Consider the following 23,699-nt stretch of genomic DNA (forward strand, 5'->3'; position numbering starts at 1 on the left):
ACAATCTGTTCCCGTGCGCGGTCACCCGCACAGAAGTTCTTCCTCGTATTCAGGTGGCACTTCCTGCGCATTGTTTTCTGCCCGTTGCCTCTTGTCCTATTGCTGGGCACCACTGGGAAGAGCCCAACCCCATGGCCCTCGCCCCGCTCTACAGATATTCACACACATCCCGGCCATGGAGCGCGCCGGTCCCAGCTGGAAACGCCGCCGCGCGCAGCCCGGGAGACGGGCGGGGCCGAGGCCGAGGGGCGGGGCCAGGGCAGTCCCGGGGCCACGTGACCGCGGGTCCCCCCCCCCCCCCCCCGCCCGCGCGCGCTCGCGGTCATATGCCGCGGGCGGGGCGGGCTGCGCGCTGCTGCTCCTCGCCCCGGGCCCGGCGGCTCCTCCGAGCGGCTCCGACCCCGTCCCGCCCTCCGCCCGTCCCGTCCCGCCGCGCCATGGCCCCCAACGCGCTGCTCCGGGGGCTGGCGCTGGCCGCGCTGCTGGTGCTGAGCCCGACGATGGCAGCTCGGCAGACGCGGAGGCCCAACGTGGTGCTCATCCTCACCGACGACCAGGACGTGTGCCTGGGCGGCATGGTAACCTCGCCGCGGGACGGGCTGCGGGGCGGCTTGGGGCGCGGGGTCGGCGGCGGCCCAGCGAGAGCGAGCGGGGCTCGCCGCCCGCCCCCTGATTCGCGTACGCGGCTGTCGGGCGGCGGGGCTGGGCTCGGGGAGCTGTGTGGGGCCGGGGTCGCTCTGGCCGCGGGGAGCGGCGGGCTGGGCCCGGCCCTGTCCCGGGCAGGGGCTCGCCGCGGCCTCGGGCCGAGCTGCCCTGCCGAACGAGCGTAGCGGCGGGGCTTCCGCGGGTGGGATGAGCTGCCCTGTGAAGCCACCGAGTCTCGAGTGGGCCGGGGCTATGGCGTCTCCAGTGTAGGCGCTGCCGCTGGAGATGCCCCGTGAAACTCCCCCCACTTCTGCTCTTTTGGGCCCACTTGCGCCACTTCTGTGGTCGCTCCAAGCCCCAGCAAGGAAAGGGCATTCTTAGTGTCTGAATTATGTGGTGCCTAAAACCTGTGGGTGTGGGACATCTTTCAGGTAGTCTACTTTAAGTCTCCTGCTTTACCTGGCATCCTTGCCATTTTAGCTGACAACCTTTTGGTATCTTCCTTCCAGACCCCCATGAAGAAGACTAATGCTCTCATTGCACAGATGGGAATAACCTTCCTAAATGCAGTAAGTGTTCACATTAACTCTTTGAACTGAAGTTGCAGGCATTTGTGTCCTCTCTATCAGGTCATCTGAGATCTCAAAGCTAGTAATAGTTTTGTGAAGCCTGTATCTATCATTGTGGGTATTTTAAATTCAATCCCTGACAACTTTTAGGTCTCAAGATGAGTATAACTCAAGGTCATGTTCAAAATCTGTGAAGAAAAGTCTCACTTCCTGAAAGCACTTGTTCTGACTTCCTTAAACTGTAAAGTAAAACTGCATAGTCTGAATATTTTTGTTACAAACTGAGCTGCGTTAAAAGTAACTACTTAAAACTTTCATCAACTTCATGCATGATGAAAACCCATTTTACTCTTTTCATACACTAGTGTATCTCCATGGCTAGAATAATGGGGTGAGTCAGTGAGCAAACACTATTTTAAGGGATTCTTGCTCCTGTCAGAGAACCATATCATCTCATGGTGAGGGGTTTAAGGGCATGTGCTCCAGAGGCCTGAAACTGGTTTTATGTATAGGTTTTCAGTAGTGAAAGTACTTGGGATGTAATTCTGTCTGTCCAGAAAGGTGTAGGTTTTAATGTTGATGAACATTTTAATCAACCTGTTAGCTGATATTTTAGAACTGTAAATTTTGAGGTAAAATTGTTTTACTTTGTCATTCTGTTTTTCCAGTATGTTCCCAGTGCACTTTGCTGTCCCAGTCGAGCTAGCATTTTAACAGGAAAATATCCACATAATCATCATGTTGTCAATAACACTCTGGAAGGGAACTGTAGCAGCAAGTTGTGGCAGAAGATTCAAGAACCATACACCTTCCCAGCACTGCTCAAAGCTACATGTGGTTATCAAACTTTCTTCGCTGGGAAGTATTTAAATGAGGTATTTTGTGCCCTTTTTTCTGATTTAAAGTGTCCATCTTTTTAAAACAGTGATTTTTCTATTTGTTGGGTCCCCAAAGTGTATAATATGGTGTTACTTGGATGAACACTTACCTTTGCTCAGATGGGCTAAATATGCTGTAAAGTTCAGATCTCTAATTTGGTAAAATTCAGGTTCTGTAGGTATTGTAATGTTTTTAGAGCTAATTTTGAAAGGATGATGGAATCCAAAGGCTTTTTTTAATGTGTTCAAATGTGTTAATTTTTAGAGATGATGATTTTAATGACTGGAGGAAATGGATAGATGATTGGCATATGGTACTGAAGGAACTCATCAAGCCATGCTAGACCATGCATGATGTTAGAATAACTTTAAAGAAAAAAATTGATTTGTCTCAATATCCCTGACTGACATACCCTCTTGCATGAAAGGACTGTTCTTTTTAGCAGTCAATATGGTCTTTTAAAAATTAAGTGTTCACTGAGGCAAATTCATTGGGAGAACAGGAATTTTGGGAGCTCTTTACAACAGTTACCCAACACTTTATTATTAAATTGCTTGTATATGTGTCCTTTTGGGTTCTCCTCTTTTTATCTAGGCTATGGTTTCTAGTAGTTTATGGTAAGATGTAAAATTCAGCACTGAAAACTTTTAAGATTAGGTGTTCCTCTTGTGTGATGGAATTGGATTTGGAGCTAGATGAGTTACAAGATTCTTGACAGTATTATTTTCCTTAGATCTCTTGGTGGAAAATTTTGGTGGTAGAATAATGGAACATGAATTTTCAAAGCCAGGCATGAATTTGTTTCTGCTGATATTCCTGATGCAGCAAGGGAAACTTAACTGGCTTCCTCTGAGCATCCCTTGACTCAGCAGTCTCCCATCCTAGCAGTGAGGCGAGCCATGTAGATGGGAGAGGGCAGCCCTGAGAAAACCCATTGTGTTGCTCTGAGGCACCCTCTGTTTTGAGTTTGGCACTGACTCAGCAGCTACTTTCCCTTTTTTGCTCTCTTAAAGGCTAGTTGTAGATTATTTGGCACTGAGGTGACAAGAGGCTAGCATTGCTTCAAGTTCCTACCCCCATTTGAGGAGGATGAAGGAGGCTGTTGGTTTCTGTGAAATTTTCTTTAGTATCTTGAGAACTACTATCACAAAGCCTAAGAGTGTGTGGTCAAATGGATGTTTTGATCACTTCTCCTTACCTGATGATGTGCCATATGTTCTCAAGGATTTCTGCCTATTTTCAAAAGCAAAGTAGAGCAGGGAATAGTATTCAAATTTCATTGGTCATTACCAAGCTTTCACTTACTGTCTTTTTAGTTATTGAACAGTGGCTTTACATATGTTTTTATATGCATATATATTTGGTTTTCCCCATTCTGAACTTGAGTCTGTCTTAACATGGTTTATGACTGGCGTTGAGTAAAGCACATGAATGTGAAACATAACTTCTAGCTTTTATTTGTCACAATTGAAACTGTGAGTCATGGTCTGTCTTTTTTTCAGTATGGAGCAGAGGATGCAGGAGGAGTAGGTCATGTTCCTCCTGGATGGAGTTTTTGGTATGCTTTGGTATGTGACAATTCTTCTTTTTTCTTTTAAATACTTAATTATGATTGCTTTGTAATCCAGTGTGAATTCTAACTTTTCTGGTTAACTTAATGCAAATTTTCTTCCCTTTTTTCCTCTGTTAACCATCAGATTCTTGGCTTTCACAAAGGCTGCTCCTACTGAGTGCCTGGAGACAACCCCCAGTTTGTAAAGCAAAAACAGTGTGAGGTAGCACTAAAATAAGTTTTGTTGTTTGAGACTTCTGAGGATTCTTGTGGTATCGTTATGGCAAATCCTCATAATCTCTTTGACAAATACTTGTGGACAGCACCAGTCCTATGAGGAAAGGCTGAGGGACCTGGGGTGGTTTAGCCTGGAGTAAAGGAGGCTCAGGGGAGACCTTATCACTCTCTACAACTACCTAAAGGGATGTTGTAGCCGCGTGGGAGTTGGTCTCTTTTCTCGGCAACCAACAGTAGAACAAGAGGGCATGGGCTTCAGCTCTTCCAGGGGAGGTTTAGGTCAGATATCAGAAAGAAGTTCTTTACAGAGAGAGTGGTCAGGCACTGGAATGGCCTGCCCAGAAAGTTAGTGGATTCACCATCCCTGGAGGTTTTTAAGATGAGACTGATTACTAGATCATGGCACTAAGTGCCACGTCTAAAGTGGGGTTGGATCAAGGTTTGAACTTGATGATCTCAGAGGTCTCTTCCAACCCAGCTGATTCTGTGATTCTACAATTATGATTATTTCAAGTAATCAAGGTACATGTTACTTTGTGTAAGTATGTATAACGCTTTTGTTTTTCACAGGAAAAAAACTCAAAGTACTACAACTATACTCTTTCAGTAAATGGCAAAGCACGAAAGCATGGTGAGAACTACAGTGTAGATTATCTGACAGATGTACTGGTAAGAAATTTTGCAATGTGTTGTAAAAAAGGTGCTTATGACCAGATAAAGCCTTGTGCTGGGGACTTGGGGAAGGGTGGGCTGACAATTTGTTAGTCTGTATTAGTTCATACATGTACAATTGTGCTGTCATGATGGTGGGTGGACTTTAATCAGCAGAGCAAGATTCTGAGTGTATTTCGAAGTGACAAGTTTGTGCTTAAGGTCTGGAGAGGAAAGCGATTCCAACTCCCGTTTGCCAGCCGGTAGCCTCACTGAGGGGTTAATACTGCTGGGATGCATGAGGAACACACAGTCAGTGATTTAAATTACTTCATAAAAGGATGTGTTTCACTATAATGCACAACTTCTCTAACAGATTAACTGGGCTAAGCTTTCAGTAGGAAGTTAAGCATGTAAGAATAGCTTTATAGCATATTATGTTTCTTAGGTATTATGATGTGCTAGTATATTGTAATCTCCAATTAAGTCAGCCTGATAATACAGAAATATCAAAGGCTAATCAACCTTCATAGTATGAGAGGGCAATGCGTAGGTGAGCAGGGAAGATTTTAGCCTCTCTATTCCCATAAGATAAAGAGACGTAACAAAGGTTTCAAATGCTTAAAGGAAAGTTGGAAGAGTTACTTTAGCTCTCTTAAGGCTCTGTTGGGCAAGCAGTCGCTGCAGGGGGAGGGAGGATGCTCCCCTCACCTGCCAAGCTGGAGTCATAATTTGCCATGCTGAAGTGTATGGGTTGGTACTGCTGGGAGCTCATGCAGCACTCACAAAAGTTCTTTGAGGTGTCTCCTCATGCAGTCTTGTAGTCTTTCACTGAGACTCTGAGGAGTTTCATTCCAGTGGGTGCTAGAACAGGCAGCTGCTTACTAGCAACAGCACTGATTGATGTTCCTTAGGGTACTGAACAGCTGTCTGATTAAATTTAGATTTACATCGTCTAAAGCTAGATTGGAATTGATAAGCCAGAAGTGAGACTATCCTATTACTGGCATTGTACTGGGGATTTTTTGATCCTTCAGCAGCTTGTAAGCATTTTGTCCAAAAGGTCATTGTTGCATAAACCGCTTACTTGTGGTATGCTACCTATTGACACAGCAGTGTATTATGATTTTCAGTGTATTGCATTCTGCTTTCTGCCTGGTGTTACCAAATGTGTATTCAGCATTTCAGAACCAGCATTTGAATTTAATTCATTTGGTGGGCAGTGCACAGGAATAAATTGCTTATGCAAAGTTCTGTGTTGCTTGATGTGCTGCACAAGCTTTCTTGTACTGTCTAAGGGCACCTCAGTTTTTCTACTGCAGTCCTCACATGTTGCACTTTCAACCACTAATGAAATCAAAGTTGGCTACCTCTATGAATTTACCTACATCATACTGGTTTCTGAATGGTTCTTATCCTTCCTTAACTCTATTGTCATATAACTGAAGTCAAGCCCTACTTGCTTAGATGTACAAATTTGAAGAAAGGTGACTTACTAGCATATAGGTTTTTTTCTAGAGAAAGAAAAGGACATCCAAAATGGGATATACTAATGAGACAGGAAAGAAAAATGTTGCAAGATTTGAATACTGGAGAACTGATCTATGAGTAATACCTTTGATTTTAAAGGGTGACCAAGAGAAGGCCAAAATGGAACTCACAATCCCTTCTAGCTTGCTACTTAAAATTATATAGCCTGAAATGAAACTGAAAGTGCAGTGAAGTGGCATGAGTGAGTGGAGTTTGGCAGGGTTTCTTCACCAGACCTTCTGTGTTCACCCCTTGTACTTTGAGGCTGAATTTATTTTTTTTTGTCAGAACTATTGCTATTTCTAAAGACAGTTGAAGCTGCCGGGATCTGTCAAAGTGGAGATGGCATCTGAAAGCCTCAGACTGTATTAAAGAAAGCTCTGATGTTACTTGATAAAACCTGTATTTGGAGGGTGGATTTTGTTGATAACTTGGCATAGGCACAAACTTCTGATGAGCTTTCCACATTTAAATAATGCAAAGGTCTGAAGCAGAACGTTGTTCAGAGGTGATTTGTTTAACTTGAGCACTTGGGATTATTTTTATCATGGGCTGCTGGTTTACACATTTGTAGGTGAGCAAGCAGTAAGTTTTTGAAATAGTTTAGAAGTTCCCAGGATTACTGAGTTCTAAATAAGTTACAAATGTTAGTTTGGATTTTTCAAATACTTGCTGTTTTCCTTTGAGGCATGACTTCTTTTCTCTAAAACACTGTTTGCAGGCCAACATGTCATTGGACTTCTTGGAGTACAAATCTAATTTCGAACCTTTCTTTATGATGATCTCAACCCCAGCACCTCACTCCCCTTGGATACCTGCTCCACAGTATACAAAGAGCTTTCAGAATGTCAGTGCTCCAAGAAACAGCAATTTTAATATTCATGGAAAGGTAAGCTAACTAGCAAGAGTCTGTATAGGTTATTCTAGTTTGAGAGAGCAGTAAGCAGTGGCCCTAACTTGCATGCTTAAACAGTGAGAATATGCTAAAACCATGACTGCTGGTTATTTAATGCTGTTAATCAGTCTTTCAGGATCAGATACATTTATTGTGACTTTAAGGTATTTGCATACCAGTATCTTGTAAATAAAAAAGAAATGTAGTGGCAAAAATGATATGGTAGTACAAAGGAATTATAATGGATGAATGAAAAAAGTGAATTCCTTGTCCAGTTTCCAGATTCTTCTGAAGCTCTTAAAAATTCTTCTATTGCTCTCAGTATGTTCAGGAGAACACATAGGTAATGGGCTACTCAAAGGCTTGGGTGAAGAATGGCAAGAGTCCTGTCTTCCTGCACACATCTGGATTCTTCAGAATTACTGAGCCTAATATTGCAAACTCAGACATCTCTGTGGCAGGGCAGTACCTTCCACTGCCAGCAAAATTGGCCAGCTGTGGTCTAGGTCAGACTGATTTGCTGCAATTTACTCTACTAATAAATGAAATTCACAAACAGTTAATCTGGTAAAATACTTAACTTACAGAGGTTTTGTATTTTTGATTCAAGTAGTTCAAAATACAGAACCCACTGCTATTCAGCATTCAATTATTTCACTTCAAGATTTGCTTCTAATCTCAAGGCTAAGAGATAACATTGCTTAAATGCCACTCAGGAGCTCAGGCATACCTCTTCTAAGGTCACTGTGACTCATGTAGTACAGAATGAAACTTGTTCTTAGCTGAGGATTGTAGCTTGCAAAATGACCATGAGCGTATCAGTATGATATAAAAACGTGAATGAAAGGGGAGAAAAGGCCTGCAGGCAGTAACAAACACTTTATCCCAACCTCTTAAGTTTCAAATTAGGGAATGAGAATCAGACTGGAATTTTTTTGTTTGTAAAAGGATCCTGAACTTTGGCTTAGACTCTGCTACTGTAATAATTGAGTGCTTTTAAAATAGTGATTAAGAAATAACTTGGCCAGTGAAGTCAGCAGCTAGTGTGGAGTTCCCTTATGTATCACACAAAGCAAAATGATAGAGTTAATGTTTGGTAATTAATATCTGTGGATACAGCAGTTTTACTATAGGAATAGACTAGCATTACCCTCCTTGCTAGTCACAGTAGCTAAAGTCATTAACAGTGTGCATTTATGAAGTTGACAGTATTGTGATCTTGAAGCCTAACTCTTCTTTGAGCTTCACTGTTTTCTAGGGCCAGCATGATTCCTGCAGTAGCAGTAAACATGTACGTAGGCTCAGACCCTCACTGATGTTGTAATGCTTGCTTGACAGCCTTGCATTGTACAGTCTTGATTCCTAAATGAATGTTGCCTTGCTTCCCTATACAGTATGTGGGCAAGGGCTACTAAAAGGGGCCATTGAGGCAGAATTTCTGCATGAAAAATAGGAGTTAAGCTCGTGGGTACATCCCTAGTCAGAGTCTGACTTGAACTTCTGCTTCAGATCCTCAGCTATGAATTGTACAAAATGATGAGCAGCTGTCTGGGTTCCCAAGCAGGACTATTAATAGTCCAGATGAGTGTTTTATCTAAAGTGTTCTGGGAGAGAAGCTGATTAAGAAATGTGTTGGGTATTTTTCTTGCATGCATTGTTTTTCCTGGCTGGCAATATATGATATGATGTCTCGATCTCCTAAAATTTCTCTGAGAATGGCAGCAGGATTGGTGACAGCTTTGCATATAAATGCTGACAGACTCGAGAGGGAAGCAGATTTGAGGACTACAGTCGTGTGAAGTTTATTGAAATCCACAAAGGGGTTTAGGTGCAGTGTGAAGTTTGTGAAACTTCAGAGAAAGGTAGGAAGAACAAAAACTCAAGAGGAGAATTCTACTGCAGTAGCTGACTTACTTGCCTGAGTTGTCCAGCCTTATGAAGCACCTGTCCTAAGCACACCCCTTGTGAAAAGTGACTAGTGCACAGGTGCCAGCTCCTCTGTATTCTCAAGAACTGCTGAGCTGGAAATAGGATTTGTCATGGTCCCTTTTTCTTCTCCCAGCCAACACACAAGTCCCAGGCGCTTGGTCTTGACTATGCTGTGTTTCTTGCTGAGATAGACTTAGTATCTCTCCAGAGAATTGTTTTACAACTACTATAAGACGCATCTGAATACAACTGAATTAAGATAAACTGGACATAGTATTAAGTCTCCATGCCAAAAATCTTTACTTTGGTTGTCAAGAACAAAAAGTAGAGGAACTGAATAGTTGCAGGAGATATGAGTCACTTTGTTATGAGTCCCTAAAGCCTGAACCCATTCAGAGTCATTTGCTTGTGACAGGAGGGAAATTGCATAACAAGAGGCTCTACAGAGAGAAGTGACCAGCTAAATACAGGCTCAAACTGAGGGTGATGAGTGGGTCTTCTCTGACCTACTAAATGAAAAAGAGTAAAGCTGCATTGACATGACTTTCTTCTTTGTTTAGATCCCACTTATACTAACCTTAAGGTTGTTCACAACAGGCCTTCCCAATGTGTACAACAGCTGACCCAGTTCAGACTGTTGCTTCAATGTGGGAGTATCACTTCTTATGCGAATTACATCATCTCCATTACTTTTGGGGCAGGGGGTGAGGGGAGAGAAGGAGGGGCTGTTTCTGGAAGTTGAGTGGAAGAATCAATGATGCTGCAGCTAAAGAAATGCTCTTGTTTTGGAGTCAAAATCCAAATAAAATGGTAATGTTCTGCATCCCTCCATAGTATCCAACCCTGAGTTCATAGGTTGCCAAGAATGCAGTAGCGGTACTGTTACAGATATTTATCCTCACCTGTCTATAACTTTAGTAGTTCTAAGTGCTTTTAATGCAGGAGTTTCTCCCCACCTCTATACCTGTTAGGATGCTCACTAATCTTAGTCCCAAAAGTGCCTCACTCCGACAGCCATGTCCAGTCTTACAATCATACTCAATATTCAGATCGTTTTCATCAGAGCTGTCTCTGGCCATCATCCTTTTAGCTCTGGGCGAGCCTTCCCTAAATCCTTTCACAGTTTTCTTTCCTGACCTGCTTTGAAAAGATCCACAGCTATTTTCTTCTCATCATGGGCTGAGCATAATGGAGCTGTGATGTATTCTACTCTGGAAGCTTTGATTCTCCCTGTTGGTTCACATAAAATCTGAGTCAGGTCAGTTTGATAGCATTGCCTGGCTGTTTCACAGGAATTATTTCTGTTGTAATTGGTTAAGAAAGGTTTAAAACCTGATATTCCCTCCTGCACTAATCTTTTCCTTTTTTTTTTTGTTTTTCCTTTAGAACAAGCACTGGTTAATTCGACAAGCAAAGACTCCAATGACTAACTCTTCAATACAGTTTCTTGATGATGCTTATAGGAAGAGGTAAGAATTTTTTGTTGCTTAAGGTTTCTGACCAAAAATTTTAATTGAAAAAAAAAGTGTGGGTTTTTTAAAAACGTTGTAGGAAATCTAACAATATCAGATTACCTCTTGTAGTTCTCTGGCATCTGTCTCAGCAGACTTGACTTTGTTTACTTTTTGCAAATGAACTTGTCATTGACTTCAGAAATATCTTATTCACAAATACTGCTATTATTTATCACAAAAAAGTCTAATTACACTTGGTCTCTCTCGCTTTTCTTTTGGTGCACTAGAGGTTTTTATAAAAAATGGTCTTCTGCTTCACTCTATTTCAGATTCTTGTGTGGTGTGCATCAAAATTACTGATCTATCTACCAGTTCATCTGATTTATTAACCTTGGCTTTCAGTCTGTTGTCTTACGTGGGAATACCTGCCTGGCCAAGACGGGTTGCTTGATTCCTTTTTATAAAAGGGGATGTGGAGAGTAATGTCTTGATATGACTTGTTTCCTTTTCTAATACAGAGGAAAAGTGCACATGTATTTTCTCTAAAAGTTCTGAAACAAACAGTAGATTAACTTGGTGTTGAACTTAATTTTGAGCAGTTATCAGATATTAGCTTGTCATTTGGAGGTGGAAACTGAAGATTTTTTTGGCTCTTTCTTTATAAAACATGACGGTAAAATTATGCAACAAACTCTTAAATTAAGTATGGAGAAAACAGAATCCACTAAATGAATAGCTGTAGTTCTTGCAGCATAGTACTAGTCAGTGGAAGCTTGTGGAAGCAGTCACTTTTCTCAGTGGCAAAGAAAAGAAGAACTTGTAGCTGTTGAAGGCTTTAGGTCCACTGAAGTAATGGACCTTGACATTACATGAGTAATACACAATAGCTGATACAGACAACTGAATTCATTACAGTCTTGCATTTAAACTATATATAAAGAACTAGTAATAACAAGTGACCTTGCTGGAGATAGCTGACTCTGCCACAGTGTTGCTTGAAAGTTGGACTTCACCTTCTCCAGATAAGAAGTAATCAGCAGTTTGGTGTCTTTTGCAGACACTACAAAACAAAATCAGCAAGAACTCAAGACAAACAGTCTTATTTCTATCTTCTGTTGCAGCCTCAAAAAGTACAGTGTAGTGGTTCTATGGTGGTTTGTTTTCAGAATTTGTGAGCAAAATAATTCACTTACAGTTCTTACACTGTTGACTGGAAGCAGGATATGAATGGCCTACTTGCAGTCAGAGTTATTCTAGATTTTTCATACTCTAATATGAAGTATTTCTTCTGTATAGGTGGCAAACTCTGCTGTCAGTAGATGACCTGATAGAGAAACTAGTGAAGAAACTGGAACTGAATGGAGAATTAGACAACACATACATCTTTTACACATCAGACAATGGCTTCCACACTGGTAAAATTTCACTGCCTACTAAATATTTGTAGAAGAACCAGGAATTGTGTAATGTTTCACCCTCTTGACCACTCCAGAACATGGAAACAGCAGCTGTGGAAAACTGTAGATATGAGAACTACTGATTTGAGTTGCAAAACAGTCTGGAGTTGCAGTGTGGAGTGTTTGGTGATTTTATAATTTTAGGTTTTGTTTGGTTGTGGTTTTCAGCATTAATCTCCACCAGTGTATCCTGGTATACATAAAATTAGGACAGATGGAGGAAGGGTCTCTGTGTTCTATAGGAAGAGTTGACATAACAGGTAAAAGTCTGTCAAAGACCTGTCTGTATCATGTTGTACAACTAAAAATGCAGTAAACTTTTTAAGATGTCTTATACTTTAAAGTTATCTGTTCCTGTCCTCCAGTTTGTTAATCTAGTTCAGGTTAAAGAACCTCTTCTGAATTCTTTAAAAATTGACTGCTGGCAATTATGTGCCTGTGACAGGAGGTTTGGAAATAGATGATCTTTATGAGGTCCCTTCCAATCCAAACCATTCTATGATTGTATGTAACACAAGACTTGTAAAATATGAAACAAGAAGTCATTTTTTTCCATTTTTCTATGTATAGGCCAGTTTTCTTTGCCAATAGACAAACGGCAGCTTTATGAGTTTGATATCAAAGTTCCGTTGCTGGTTCGAGGACCAGGGATAAAACCAAATCAGACAAACAAGGTAAGAAGTTAAATCAGAGTATAGATTTATTTTTAATATTGTTTAACGGTTATCAACTTCAGATAATAGTTTATCATTCTGCATATGTATGTATGACTGAATTGAAATACACAGAGAGTGGTAAAAGTGCAGAGACCTCATTGTAGAAAGCTGTCTGTTCTTGTTTGAATCAGTAAAATTGAGCACTTGCAACCTACAAAGTAAACAAATTTTGAACTCACTTTCCAAAGTTTCTACCATTGCTTTTTGAATGTCACAGGGTCCATTAGCCTATGGAGATGAAATTAAGTAGTGTTTCGATGTACAAATATTTCTAATACCAAAGTTCTATTATTACATCTGTTAGGTTCTGGTTTTCTGAAGTTAAGTTTTTCTCACCCTGCAGATGCTTGTTGCAAATATTGATTTGGGTCCCACTATTCTTGATATTGCGGGATATGACTTGAATAAGACCCAGATGGATGGGATGTCACTGCTGCCACTGTTGGTAAGTCAATGAACAGGGATAGCAACTGATAATTCTTGCAGGGGTAATTCTTCAAAGTGAATGCTGCTTCCTAGGAGCTTGACCCAGATTCATCCCTTGATATCATTTTCATGTGGAATGTTCATAGATTAGTGAAAAAGTAGGTATGTTGTTTAAATGCAGATGTATTTTCATAAGCTTTACGACTTTGTGGTCATTTTATAATAGAAGTTGTGTCATCCTTTGGCTAATCCTGCCATTTGTAGTGATTCCTGTTTTGAAGCCTATATGTTTTTTTCTACCTTGCATCCTTCTTTTCCTTAGCATTTCTCTGCATAGACATAGGAGAAAAGCAGACTGTTCTTATTAAATCTTGGGTTTGACTCTATTTTCAGTAGAACCAGTGTTTCCTGCCAAACTCTGGAAAATTGCATGTGGTTTTATAAAGTAAACCTGACCTTTCCAATAGGTGAGCAGAAGCCTATTTAAATAAAGCTGCTTGCAGTTGATCTGTTTAGTTTTAATTAAATTTAGTCTATAAATTGAAGGCAGCTTACTTGGAAAGTAAGCTTGGAAAGATCATCCAGATTTAAAACAGTGCTTTGGTCTAAAACCTTGTATCCAAAGCTTAAGCTGTTCTTTAGACAGAAGCAGGTAAAAGGCACCTAGTTTAAACTGATTGGAATGAAAACTGAAATTCATTGCTTTGCTGCATATGCCTGTAACAGTGCTCAATTGCTTAAGTTTTATCTCTTTCATCTTTTAAAATGCAGCTCCAAATTGACCAGCTTAAAACTTGGTTGCTTCTTAAAGATATTTACCTTCTCTAACACCAGGGTGTCTTTTTGCATTTGTTGTGGTAGTGTGATAAAAACCAAACAGAAAGTCTTTTTACAGAGATCTTGTCTGCAGGATAGTAATATGTGGCCATGTGGCTCCTACTTGATATTACTGCATGATCCTTTATAAATTGAAGATCTTCTTTAAACCCTCACAAGAAAGTGTCTTAATATTTTTGGAATTGAATTCTTGTCTTCCAGTTACTCCAGACATTCTAACCTTAAAGCCAATCATGTAAGACTGATTCTGCCTAGTGGGCAGTGTTAGTGTTACACCAAGCATGGAGCAGTGCAGCAGATACTAAGTTGTGTTAACCTCTTGTTGTAGAGAGGAGACAAAAATGTCACCTGGAGATCAGACTTTCTGGTGGAGTATCAAGGAGAAGGATACAATGGCAGTGATCCTACCTGTCCTGGCCTAGGACCCGGAGTCACAGTAAGCAAGACAAGATCTGTTAATATTAGGAAATAGCTGTTGAATTAAACCTGTTTGCTGTATGGGCTAACCTGGTTCTGTACGTAAGCCCTGAGCATCTTGGTCAGTTGGAGTTCTGTAGGTCCTGTGCAACATTTGAGAATTGGAGGGAGACACCCAACAATGTGGAACTGACAGGTCCATATGACCATGTATATCACAGTAACCCTTTCAACAGGAGTCTGTAGGGCCTCAGGGCCGGAGAAAGATGCAGGCAGGTGTGGGCTTAGTCAGCTGTGCGGTATTGACATAATGTTCTTTCTAAACCTGCAGTTGCCTTGTTGTACAATTCTTGTCTGTGACTATTAAGTCACTAGCTACTCTCTGAATCAGAGCAGGTTTGCTTTGTTTTACTTAAGTAAAGCATCCCTTGGTGTTGTCTGTGTAGTAGTGTGTTGTGCTTTTCTCCTCAGTGTATGTACATTAACTTCCTGGATATAATGCACTTAATCATGGTGAGGTTAATAACAATAATTTCTCAAATTTTAAAGAGCTGAGTGTTTGCTTAAAATCCCCAGTGGAGACTTGCACATGTTAAATTAAGATCTGGGTGTTCATCAGTTTAACTGCAGTTGGCTTAACAATAGTATAGTCTCTAGGAAAAGGATTGATCATTCATCTTGCCCTGCTCTAAAGTTTTTGTTTACTGTTCACTTCACAGCACTGCTTCCCAGACTGTGTCTGTGAAGATTCCTATAACAACACATATGCTTGTGTAAGAACACTGTCAACTTCCTGGGATCTGCAGTATTGTGAGTTTGATGACCGGGAGGTAAGTCTCTGTCTGACTAGCAGATGTCAGCTGCTCACAGCTGTGTGAGTGTCTGTCTCCACTCTTATCAGCTCTCAAGGTTTCCATGAAGTACCCTGAAAAGCAGACTAGTATTGCTTGCAGGATAAACTTATCTCCTGTTGAGAATGTTTGAGCAAAACTGTAGTGGGTTCTGGGAAGAAGAGGGAGAAAAAAAAGGTGGGGAAGTGTGGGAGGGAAATGAGGCCTAAATTCTAATTATCGTCTTCTGCTATCACCTAACAGCCTCACAGGGAGCTTTGCTGAACTGGGTTCAGTTTTCTCTCTTAGCTTAATTCCACATGGCAGTCTCTTCTCTACAAATGTTTTTTTTTTCCACTGTACCTCTGCTATGTTTATTTTCAGCTGCAACTCTCATAGTTGTGAAGAACTGAAATTCCATGCGAATAGTTTGTCTTCTGTTACTTGTTTGTTTGGGGAAAAAAGTACTTAAGTTACAACTGTGCTTACCATAGGTTGTTTGGGTATAAGGGACATTGTGTCCCCCCTTCAGAGACTGTTCAGATCTCACTCGAGGAGCACATGCTGTACACACAAAAGGTGGTGTGTTACTCAGCTGATCTTCACTTGTGCCCATTTGCTGCTCTAGAGAGCATGTTGGGTCTGAGACAACTGGGTCACAGATCTAATATACTGCTGTATTGTCAGCAGATATGTAGTAACAGTAAGAACAGCAGGTATCCCCTATAATCACCACAAAACACATTTTATGGTAGTCTACAGTGAGCAACTTAAACCAGGAGAGTAAATCCCACAAGATATTTTTGCAGTTAGATAGCATGGAAAAACTGTACAGGGGACCAAAATGCCAATTAGCAGATCCTGCCCTTTGTTTTCCACTTTCTGACAACTCAGGATCAAGTTAAATACATTTTGCAGCTTTCTTTTATAAAACTAGACACCAAAGTTGATTCAATAATACTCTTCTTGTCACTTTGTTTTTTTCTACTGAGAAGGTGTATGGCTGTGGCATTTTTGGGTCACTCTTCTTATCTGAGTTAGCTAAAGCAAGACCAACAGCTTTGGGAAGGTGCAGCAATGTGGCTTTTATGACCTTGCAGTGAACCTTGTAAGAAAGCCTGCAGCCAAAGTGTCCAGATATGCCTTTAAGTCAGACACAACTTGGCTAATTTTTATCACTGTCATCTGCAGTCAGGCTGCCTACTCTACCACAGACAAAACTGTAGCTGCGTTCTTGAGATATGTTTGACCAGTAATTGTCACACAGAATGGTCTAGAGATTGTGTCCAAAAAAACAAATCTGTCCTAAAATACTCCAGATAAACCTCAAAGCACATGCATGCAGAGTAAGCTCTTCTGTTTTGGGGCTATAGCATACTTGTATTCAGCATATGGACATGAAATCAAGATGCCTGTCTGGGTCTGACAGCTCTAAATATCTGATGAACATAGAATGGTGATATGGTGGTTGTAAAATTGTGTGATTTGACATCCATTAATGAAAAGACAGCCAGCTTAGCCATGGCCTCTTACTGTGGTCATAAGACAGGTTCCATTTATGTGTTGGAAAAGAATTTGCAGTGGAGCAGGTGAGTACTGCAGGGGAAAGTAAAAACTTTTCTAACAATACTGCAAAACTTCTGCTTTGCTTGCACGCAGTCCTGTCTTTGACCACTTAACTGCATGGCTAAACATGCCTGATGTGTGGGGCTGCTGCAGTGGAGTTCAAAGTAATACCTGTGACTTACGTGCTGCCATTCTTCCCAAATAATATGACTAAATGTTAATTACCATTTGGGACTTAATACAGTGCAAGAATTTTCTTCTACAGGTGTTTGTGGAAGTGTATAACTTGACTGCAGATCCACACCAGATCAATAACATTGCCAAAACAATTGATCAAGAAATTCTAGAAAAGATGAACTATCGATTAATGATGCTGCAGTCCTGCTCAGGAGCAACTTGCCGTACACCAGGTGTCTTTGATCCCGGGTAAACACTGATCCACTTAATTATTATACTTTTGAATATAACTATATATTTTTTAAATTAAGCTTTTATAGAGGGTATTTGTGATGAAATAAATTATTATTGACCCATATACTGTTGTTTAATAGAGATGTTTTCTTGATGCTTCTATTAATGCTTCATTTCTGTTTTAATTTAACTTACCAAATATAACTTTGATGGTATGAATACTGCTACTTTAATGTTGTCAGCCATTGTTGACTTAAAACAGCTGAAGAGTACAGCTGTGCTTAGTAGTCAGAGACAGCCACCTTGGATTTGCATGCAAACTGGGAAAAGCTCTGTTGGTTTCTGCAGGCAGGTATTTTCCAAATACTTGTTTTGATTGTTCCTGGAGAGGCTCTTCTAGCAAGAATATTTTTTTGTGGAACCTAAGCTGTATGCATTAGTCAGCTGTTTTAAGTAAATAGCACTTCTTACCTCAAAACTCAGTAATCACTTATACTGAAGCTTTTTTAAGCACTATTTAAAATGTCCTTACAGTTGTGCTACAGAAGTTTGTTATTTGGGGCAGCAAAGCTTTCTGTTAGAATGCAGCTCTTGAATGTTTGGTGTTACACATGCCTGTATGCTGTTGGTACACTGTAGTTAGTATTTATTTCTTTGGAGAGAATCTGCTTCTGTCCTCATAATTCATCTGTTCTCATGTAGACAGAAATTGTTGCTACTGTGTACTGTTGAGAGAGCAGCTATTCATGTAGCCCTGAACCAGAGCTATTCTAGCAATAAGCTCTTTCTAGAAGTGCTGGTCACTGGGGGCCAACAATCTCACCCTGACTGTTCCTTCCTGTAGGTACAGGTTTGACCCACGGCTCATGTTCAGCAATCACGGCGTACGGGCTCGGAGGTTTTCTGCACAGTCCTTATAAGACCATCAAGAGCCTCTTGCAATCAGCTCTTACTGACCAGTTTCTCCAGTGGCTGCAGCAGGTCTGTTTCTGTTAACTGTTGCTGATTGCAGCTGGAAGACTTAATGGGCTTTTCAAACCTTCTTTGGAAGAAAAACCCTTGTCTTTAGATGGTTGCCTTGTGCAATATGTATGTTTTACAGCTGAACTTTAACTGTAAATCGTTAGACACAGCTAATCTGTCTTGCTCAGATAGTTGATTACCACCTTTGTCTTTCAAGTACCTTTTCATATCACAGGCACAGAGGTGATCCTATGCCTATGAATCTGAACAGTTTATTTTGTTCTAAAAAAATCAATAAATGTGTATTTGAGTCAGGTTAGACAGGCAGGTGCTATTGCACAGTTATGCTCACCCATACTCAGTGTCATAGACTTTCTTAAAAGCTATGTTGAATTATAGGTTTCCTGTATTGAGCTCAAAGGTGTCAATGGCAATAGCAAACTAGCCCAAAATAGAGTAGGAAGGTATTAGTCAAAACTTTAGGATCTGACTAGCAAGTGTCTTGAGCAGAATTAAAATCTGTTTGCTGAATAGTCTCTTTCAATGAGACAACTTCAAATGAGATGAATGAATTTTGTACAAGAATGTACTTTCAGCCTCCTTCTGGTTTGAAATGCTGGAATGGGTTACTGTGTACTACTGAAAAAACGTAGGGTTTAAGTGAGTTTAAACAAGAGTATTGAGGCTAGTAAGTATTCAAATAAGTGTGCCTGTGCTTTGAGCTAACTCTTAAGTCTGCTTTTAATACATAAACAGAAGTAATACTAAAATAAACAAAATCCAACAACCAGGGCACTATAGTAGAGTTGATCTGTCTCTAACCTCCAAATGTCTTGAATTGTCTAACATCTTACATTGATTAGATTCTTGAAGGTAAATTATTTTGAAAGCAAACTAACTAAAAATAAATCACAGAATCATTGTTCACTAGACATAAGGCCGAGTGCTATTTTAGGCAGTTTAATTGCTTCACAGAGTTGCTTTTTGATTGAGACATGACTACTCAGAACCTGCAATAAGTGGCCTTCACACCAAAGGTCTGCATGTCAGAAATCACTTGGTTTCCTTCTGAAAGGGTGATGTTGTCTCTTCGGCCTTCTGATTAGGCTTATCTGAAATGCAGCCGTCACATGCACCCAAATTTGAGTATCTTTCTAAATCCTGGGTAACCCCCAAACTTGTATTACCATATAACTTCTGTACAGATTCATTGGCAAAACACCATCTGGAAACACTGAATTGTGGATCTTCTGAAAGTTTCTGTTGCTTGTGGGCAAATAAACTCTGTTATCATCACCAAGATAATTGTTCCCTTGTCAAACAAACTGTGGCAAAATCATTTCGTTTTCAGTTAGTTATCTCTCATCTCTTACCCCAGTAGACAGCATGATTAATTCAACTTCGGTCACATAAAACCTTGTAGTAAGTGTTACATAGGCAACAAAATATAACTCTTTCAAAACTGTGAAGTTGCAGGTCCACCAACTGGAGGCAAGCAATGCTACACTAAAATAAGTTGAACTTTTTGGCTTTTAATTCTGAGGCACAGAAGTTGTCCTTTATGTAGCTTATAGTTTCAAACTTCTGTGGTAATCTACAGGTTAGATTTCATAGAGCTTTGGTTTCAAATTTCTTGAAGTGACCAAATATTTGGAGGGAAAAAAATGGCTTGAAAGGTAACTTCAGATGCAGCATCTGTATAAACACAGAGGGGTTTGGATATCAAACTATTTTCATGTTTTTAGATACTCAGGACTTTTTTTTCCTTGACTACAACTGTAGCTTTATCCTGTGTTTTGTTTCTTAAGCCTTAGCATTGCCCAGCAGTATCCTTCATACCCTGTTTTCCTTTGGAAACAAAACCAAAGTGTGTTTTCATGCTCTCAAGTGTTTTCTTGCCCACTGAGCTAAACTTAAAGCTCATGTATGTAGTGTTTTGCTCAGAGAATTCTGGCAGTTTAGACTTGTTCTTTGCTTAACTTTATTTTGGTAGCTGTGTGGAAGGCTAGTGTGAAATACATTGACTGCTGCACATTAAACCCTCAACAGTTCTAGAAAATGTGGGTCATATGTCAAATTTCTGCTTGAGTTTTAGTGCAAGAAATGTACATTGTGTTGCTCCTTAATAGAAAATACCTTTGTTATGGGTACAGATGTGTAACTCTAACACAATCTTTTCTTAAAGTGATCTTAAGCCATAACAAGGAAACTTTCCTTTGAATTACTTACTTTTTGCCTAACAAGTAATATGAAAGCTGACAGAATTCATGCAGATTCAGTATGAGTAACCAGATGTTTTACCTAAATCAATACTCTTGGTATCTGCACATACTGTAAAGCATTTTGTAATGAGGCTCAATAACTTACATATTCCCTGTCAGAACCACTCTATAGCTGAAATCTGTCATAGGTAGTAAATGTTGTATTAAATTGAAATTCAGAATTAATTAGTCAGTCTGTAACCAGAATAGTGGTTCAGGAAGATACCTGCTTTGTTTCCACTTTTGATAAAAGCGTAAGAACTGTTACACATTTAGTTGAAGAAAGAACAGGAACCAAGAGCTGCCTGCCTTCCATGGCTTTGAGACCAGTTTGTCCCTTGTGTCTATTGCCATAAAGCATAATAGCCTCAAATGAACAGTGTTAATTCTTATCCTTGACGATTAAGGAAAACACTCTGAAGGAACTTTGACTCTTAATTCAGATCTAATTCCCAACTAAGTTATTTTAAAACACAACACTCTTTCAGGATATTCCACTTCATGTGCTGTTTTGGTCATGGCTGTATCTGTACCTTGTTACTGAATGTTAAATGTACAGTTTTAAATTAAGACCCTTATTGGTAAAGAGTTTGGTTTAGATAAAATGTGAAAATTTTTTTTAAATTATTATCAGCAAAAGTAGAGCTGTGAGTTTTTAATGATCTAAACTGGTAAAGTAGATACTATACAGGGAGAAATACGGTTGATAACTTTATTATGTTACCCTAAACCAAAACCCATTCATTATCATCACTTCAGCATAGGTGGATACAGCTGTAGTACATGCTTCCCCAGCATGGGCCCAGTAAACTGGAATAAAGATGTAACAGGGACATGTACATAGAAGCACACACCCAAAGCAGGTGTAATACCTTTTCAATCAAGTTAAATTTGAGACTAAATCAACAAGCTGAACAAAATATTTCAACATAATGAAACAGCTGTCATTTGTTGTGATTCAATTCCAATTAATTTTCTTTGTATTAATCTCTCTGTATGTGAGCACACTTTGCTGTAGCATGTTGTGAGCATATTTTTGCTGTTTTGAACATCTGTGTAGAAAGTGCCCTTCCAGAGGACCCTGTTTACTGCTGCACTTTTGGAGAAAGAAAAAATAAACTGCCTCTCAAACTTCCTAACTTGGTTACTGAGCTTGAGTCAAACCTTTCCCCAGGAATAAGCTGTGTCACATGTCTAAGGACTGAATTCCTGTTTTATAAACCTGTTTTCTCCTTTACTGCCCTGCTACCCAACAATGGCTACTTCATATAGTCAGTGTCTAGCAGGACAGCACCTGACAACTACTTTGCACCAGGAAGAAACACTGAGGTGAGAGGACAAATTGAAATGCAACCTGTACTTGCTCACAGTTCCTTGGAAGCTGATGTAGGTGAAATAGATGGAAAACTTCCAACAAAAAGCACAATGGAGAAACTGCTGTTCATAATTAAGATTCCTATGTTTTGCCCCAGGAAAGAGGAAGAATAAAATCCCACATGAGGCTTTTTCTGAAATGGGAACTATGAGCAACAGTAAGACAAGTGCAACTTACCTCAATCCCTGTTACAGAGTTGAATTCCTTGGATGAATTTGTTTAAAAACATATCCTTAAGTTTTCTGAACTACAGACTAAGGTGATTTGGTACACCTTGAACCTGTTTTAAGTCTGAGGCTTTCACAAGCTACTAAAACAAGTATTTCTACATTGTATTTGCATATCTGCTTAACCATGTGGTACCAGTTTCATTTCTCCTTCAGCAAAGAGATGGCAGTTTTCCATTAAGTAGACAAAAATATTTATGGGCTGTTTGAATCAATGTTGCCATTTTTGTTTTGATGTTCCAGTTTATAAAAACTATAAAGTTTACTGTAGCACCACAAGTAAAGGCAGCTCTGCCTTACCTAGTAGACCTTCCCATTGTGCTCAAAGGCATCACTGACAGCCCAGGTGAGGATACCATCAGGGCCCAGAAGCTGCCACATTGTCTCCTTTGTTGTTAATTTCTAACAACAAGCCATGATTATGAGGAGAATTGCTGCTACATGGCTAAAGGAGTCACCTGTCCTAGAAAAGGAAATACAGTGTTAATATTTCATTCAAAGGCGGGAGGTGGGGGGGCAAGAGAATTCCATGCTTAGAAAGAAGGGGCAGGGCTAATATATTGCTCTTTAGATGTTGCTGTAGTCAGATGCAGCTGTCATTTAATCTTTTGATAACATCCACTGGACTGTATCTAAAGCTGTGGTCCAGTAATTCCTCACAAATCTCAAAATACAGTCAGTGCCTGCTTGCTCAAGGTGTGGAAGTTTTTGAACTTAGTCCAGCTGCCAAACCCCACCCATTTTCTAAAAACAGGAGTAAGAGGGACTTGGTAAAACACTACATTGTTTTCCTGTGCAAGTTCCAGGAAAAGCCAGCTCCATGCCTCTTGCTTGGCAAGAATGACTTTGCAGCCTCCTCTGGGTCAGCAGCAAAGGCATCAAGGATGGGACTAAAGAGTCATAGGGATACTGTTGATGAAAATCAGTGAAATCACAAGCAGAGCTCACATGACCTACCTTTTTATCCTGCCACATTATCAGCCAACTAAAATGTTCAGTAGATGAAAGGAAAACATTACAATGACTGATCCAAAACAGGAAAGTAACACTTCACATAGAACATTAAAATCCTAAACAAAAAATAAGTATGTTGTGGGTTTTTTTGAGCTATGATGTTTTGCTTTTGTTTTGAACTGCCAAAATAATACCAAAAATGTGTTTGCACTATTGGATACTTGCTTTAGCAGTTTTTAAATCCTCTGCTCTTAAAGGGTTTAAATTAAAAAGGCCAAAACCTCACAGAAGTATTCAAAACTTTTGACATTTTATCATCATTCCAAAAGCCTCTCTGTAGAGTATCGAAGGAAAAACACCAACACTGATTAAAGCCTCACTTTTAAAAAATAGCATCCTCCTACCTTTTGGTTACTCCAGGCTCTGAAACAAGGAAATGCACATGACCAGTACTGTTCAACAAAATTCACTTCTGCTGTGAAGTCTGTTAACTATCTGGAAACATTTCTCTGATTTGTCTTTTACTTCCCTAGATTTGAACTAAAGTAGACATTGCTTTGATACATGTCCTGCACTTTCAGTCAGCCTTGTTTCCATTCAAAAATAAGTGCTCTCACTTGGCCAGAGGTGGTAAAAGCTAACTATAGAAGTTCTGCTGCCTTTCTGTGCCAGGTTTACTGAACAGTCAGAAGTTCTGACCATATCAAATGAGCACAAACCAGAGCAGATAAACAGATACAAAAATGTCTAACATCTGCTCACACACATCTGTGGAAAGATGATGTGAGCAGAGGAGAGATTCTGAAATTACCTGTTGATGGATTGAGGGTGAAGGAACTGTCTAAGATTACTGGCATACAGAAAGCACGTGTTTATCTGAAGGCAGAACTTCAGAGCCACTCATCCAACTCAGCTTTG

General features: G+C 40.1%; 1 protein-coding gene across 1 annotated transcript; it reads left to right on the top strand.

Annotated features, from left to right (window-relative positions):
* The first annotated feature begins 301 nt into the window (after positions 1 to 301).
* GNS (glucosamine (N-acetyl)-6-sulfatase) lies at positions 302 to 21,360 on the top strand. The gene is made up of 14 exons (XM_071552292.1): positions 302 to 578; positions 1,155 to 1,214; positions 1,883 to 2,089; positions 3,596 to 3,661; positions 4,453 to 4,551; positions 6,785 to 6,952; positions 10,274 to 10,356; positions 11,638 to 11,756; positions 12,369 to 12,472; positions 12,858 to 12,959; positions 14,106 to 14,213; positions 14,914 to 15,024; positions 16,856 to 17,016; positions 17,846 to 21,360. The coding sequence occupies exons 1-14, from the start codon at positions 327 to 329 to the stop codon at positions 17,919 to 17,921; spliced, it is 1,716 nt and encodes a 571-aa protein (XP_071408393.1). The 5' UTR covers positions 302 to 326; the 3' UTR covers positions 17,922 to 21,360.
* The last annotated feature ends 2,339 nt before the right edge of the window (positions 21,361 to 23,699 follow it).

Source organism: Pithys albifrons, chromosome 3 (genome assembly GCF_047495875.1).
Source record: "Pithys albifrons albifrons isolate INPA30051 chromosome 3, PitAlb_v1, whole genome shotgun sequence".
NCBI lineage: Eukaryota > Metazoa > Chordata > Aves > Passeriformes > Thamnophilidae > Pithys > Pithys albifrons.

What these genes read in the sequence shown, in the direction of transcription:
- GNS (XM_071552292.1), top strand. Translation starts at nt 327, where the DNA reads ATGCCGCGGGCGGGGCGGGCTGCGCGCTGCTGCTCCTCGCCCCGGGCC. An exon ending in TGTCACTGCTGCCACTGTTG is followed by an intron (nt 12,960 to 14,105) that starts GTAAGTCAATGA and finishes CTCTTGTTGTAG; the next exon opens with AGAGGAGACAAAAATGTCAC. An exon ending in GTGAGTTTGATGACCGGGAG is followed by an intron (nt 15,025 to 16,855) that starts GTAAGTCTCTGT and finishes TTTCTTCTACAG; the next exon opens with GTGTTTGTGGAAGTGTATAA.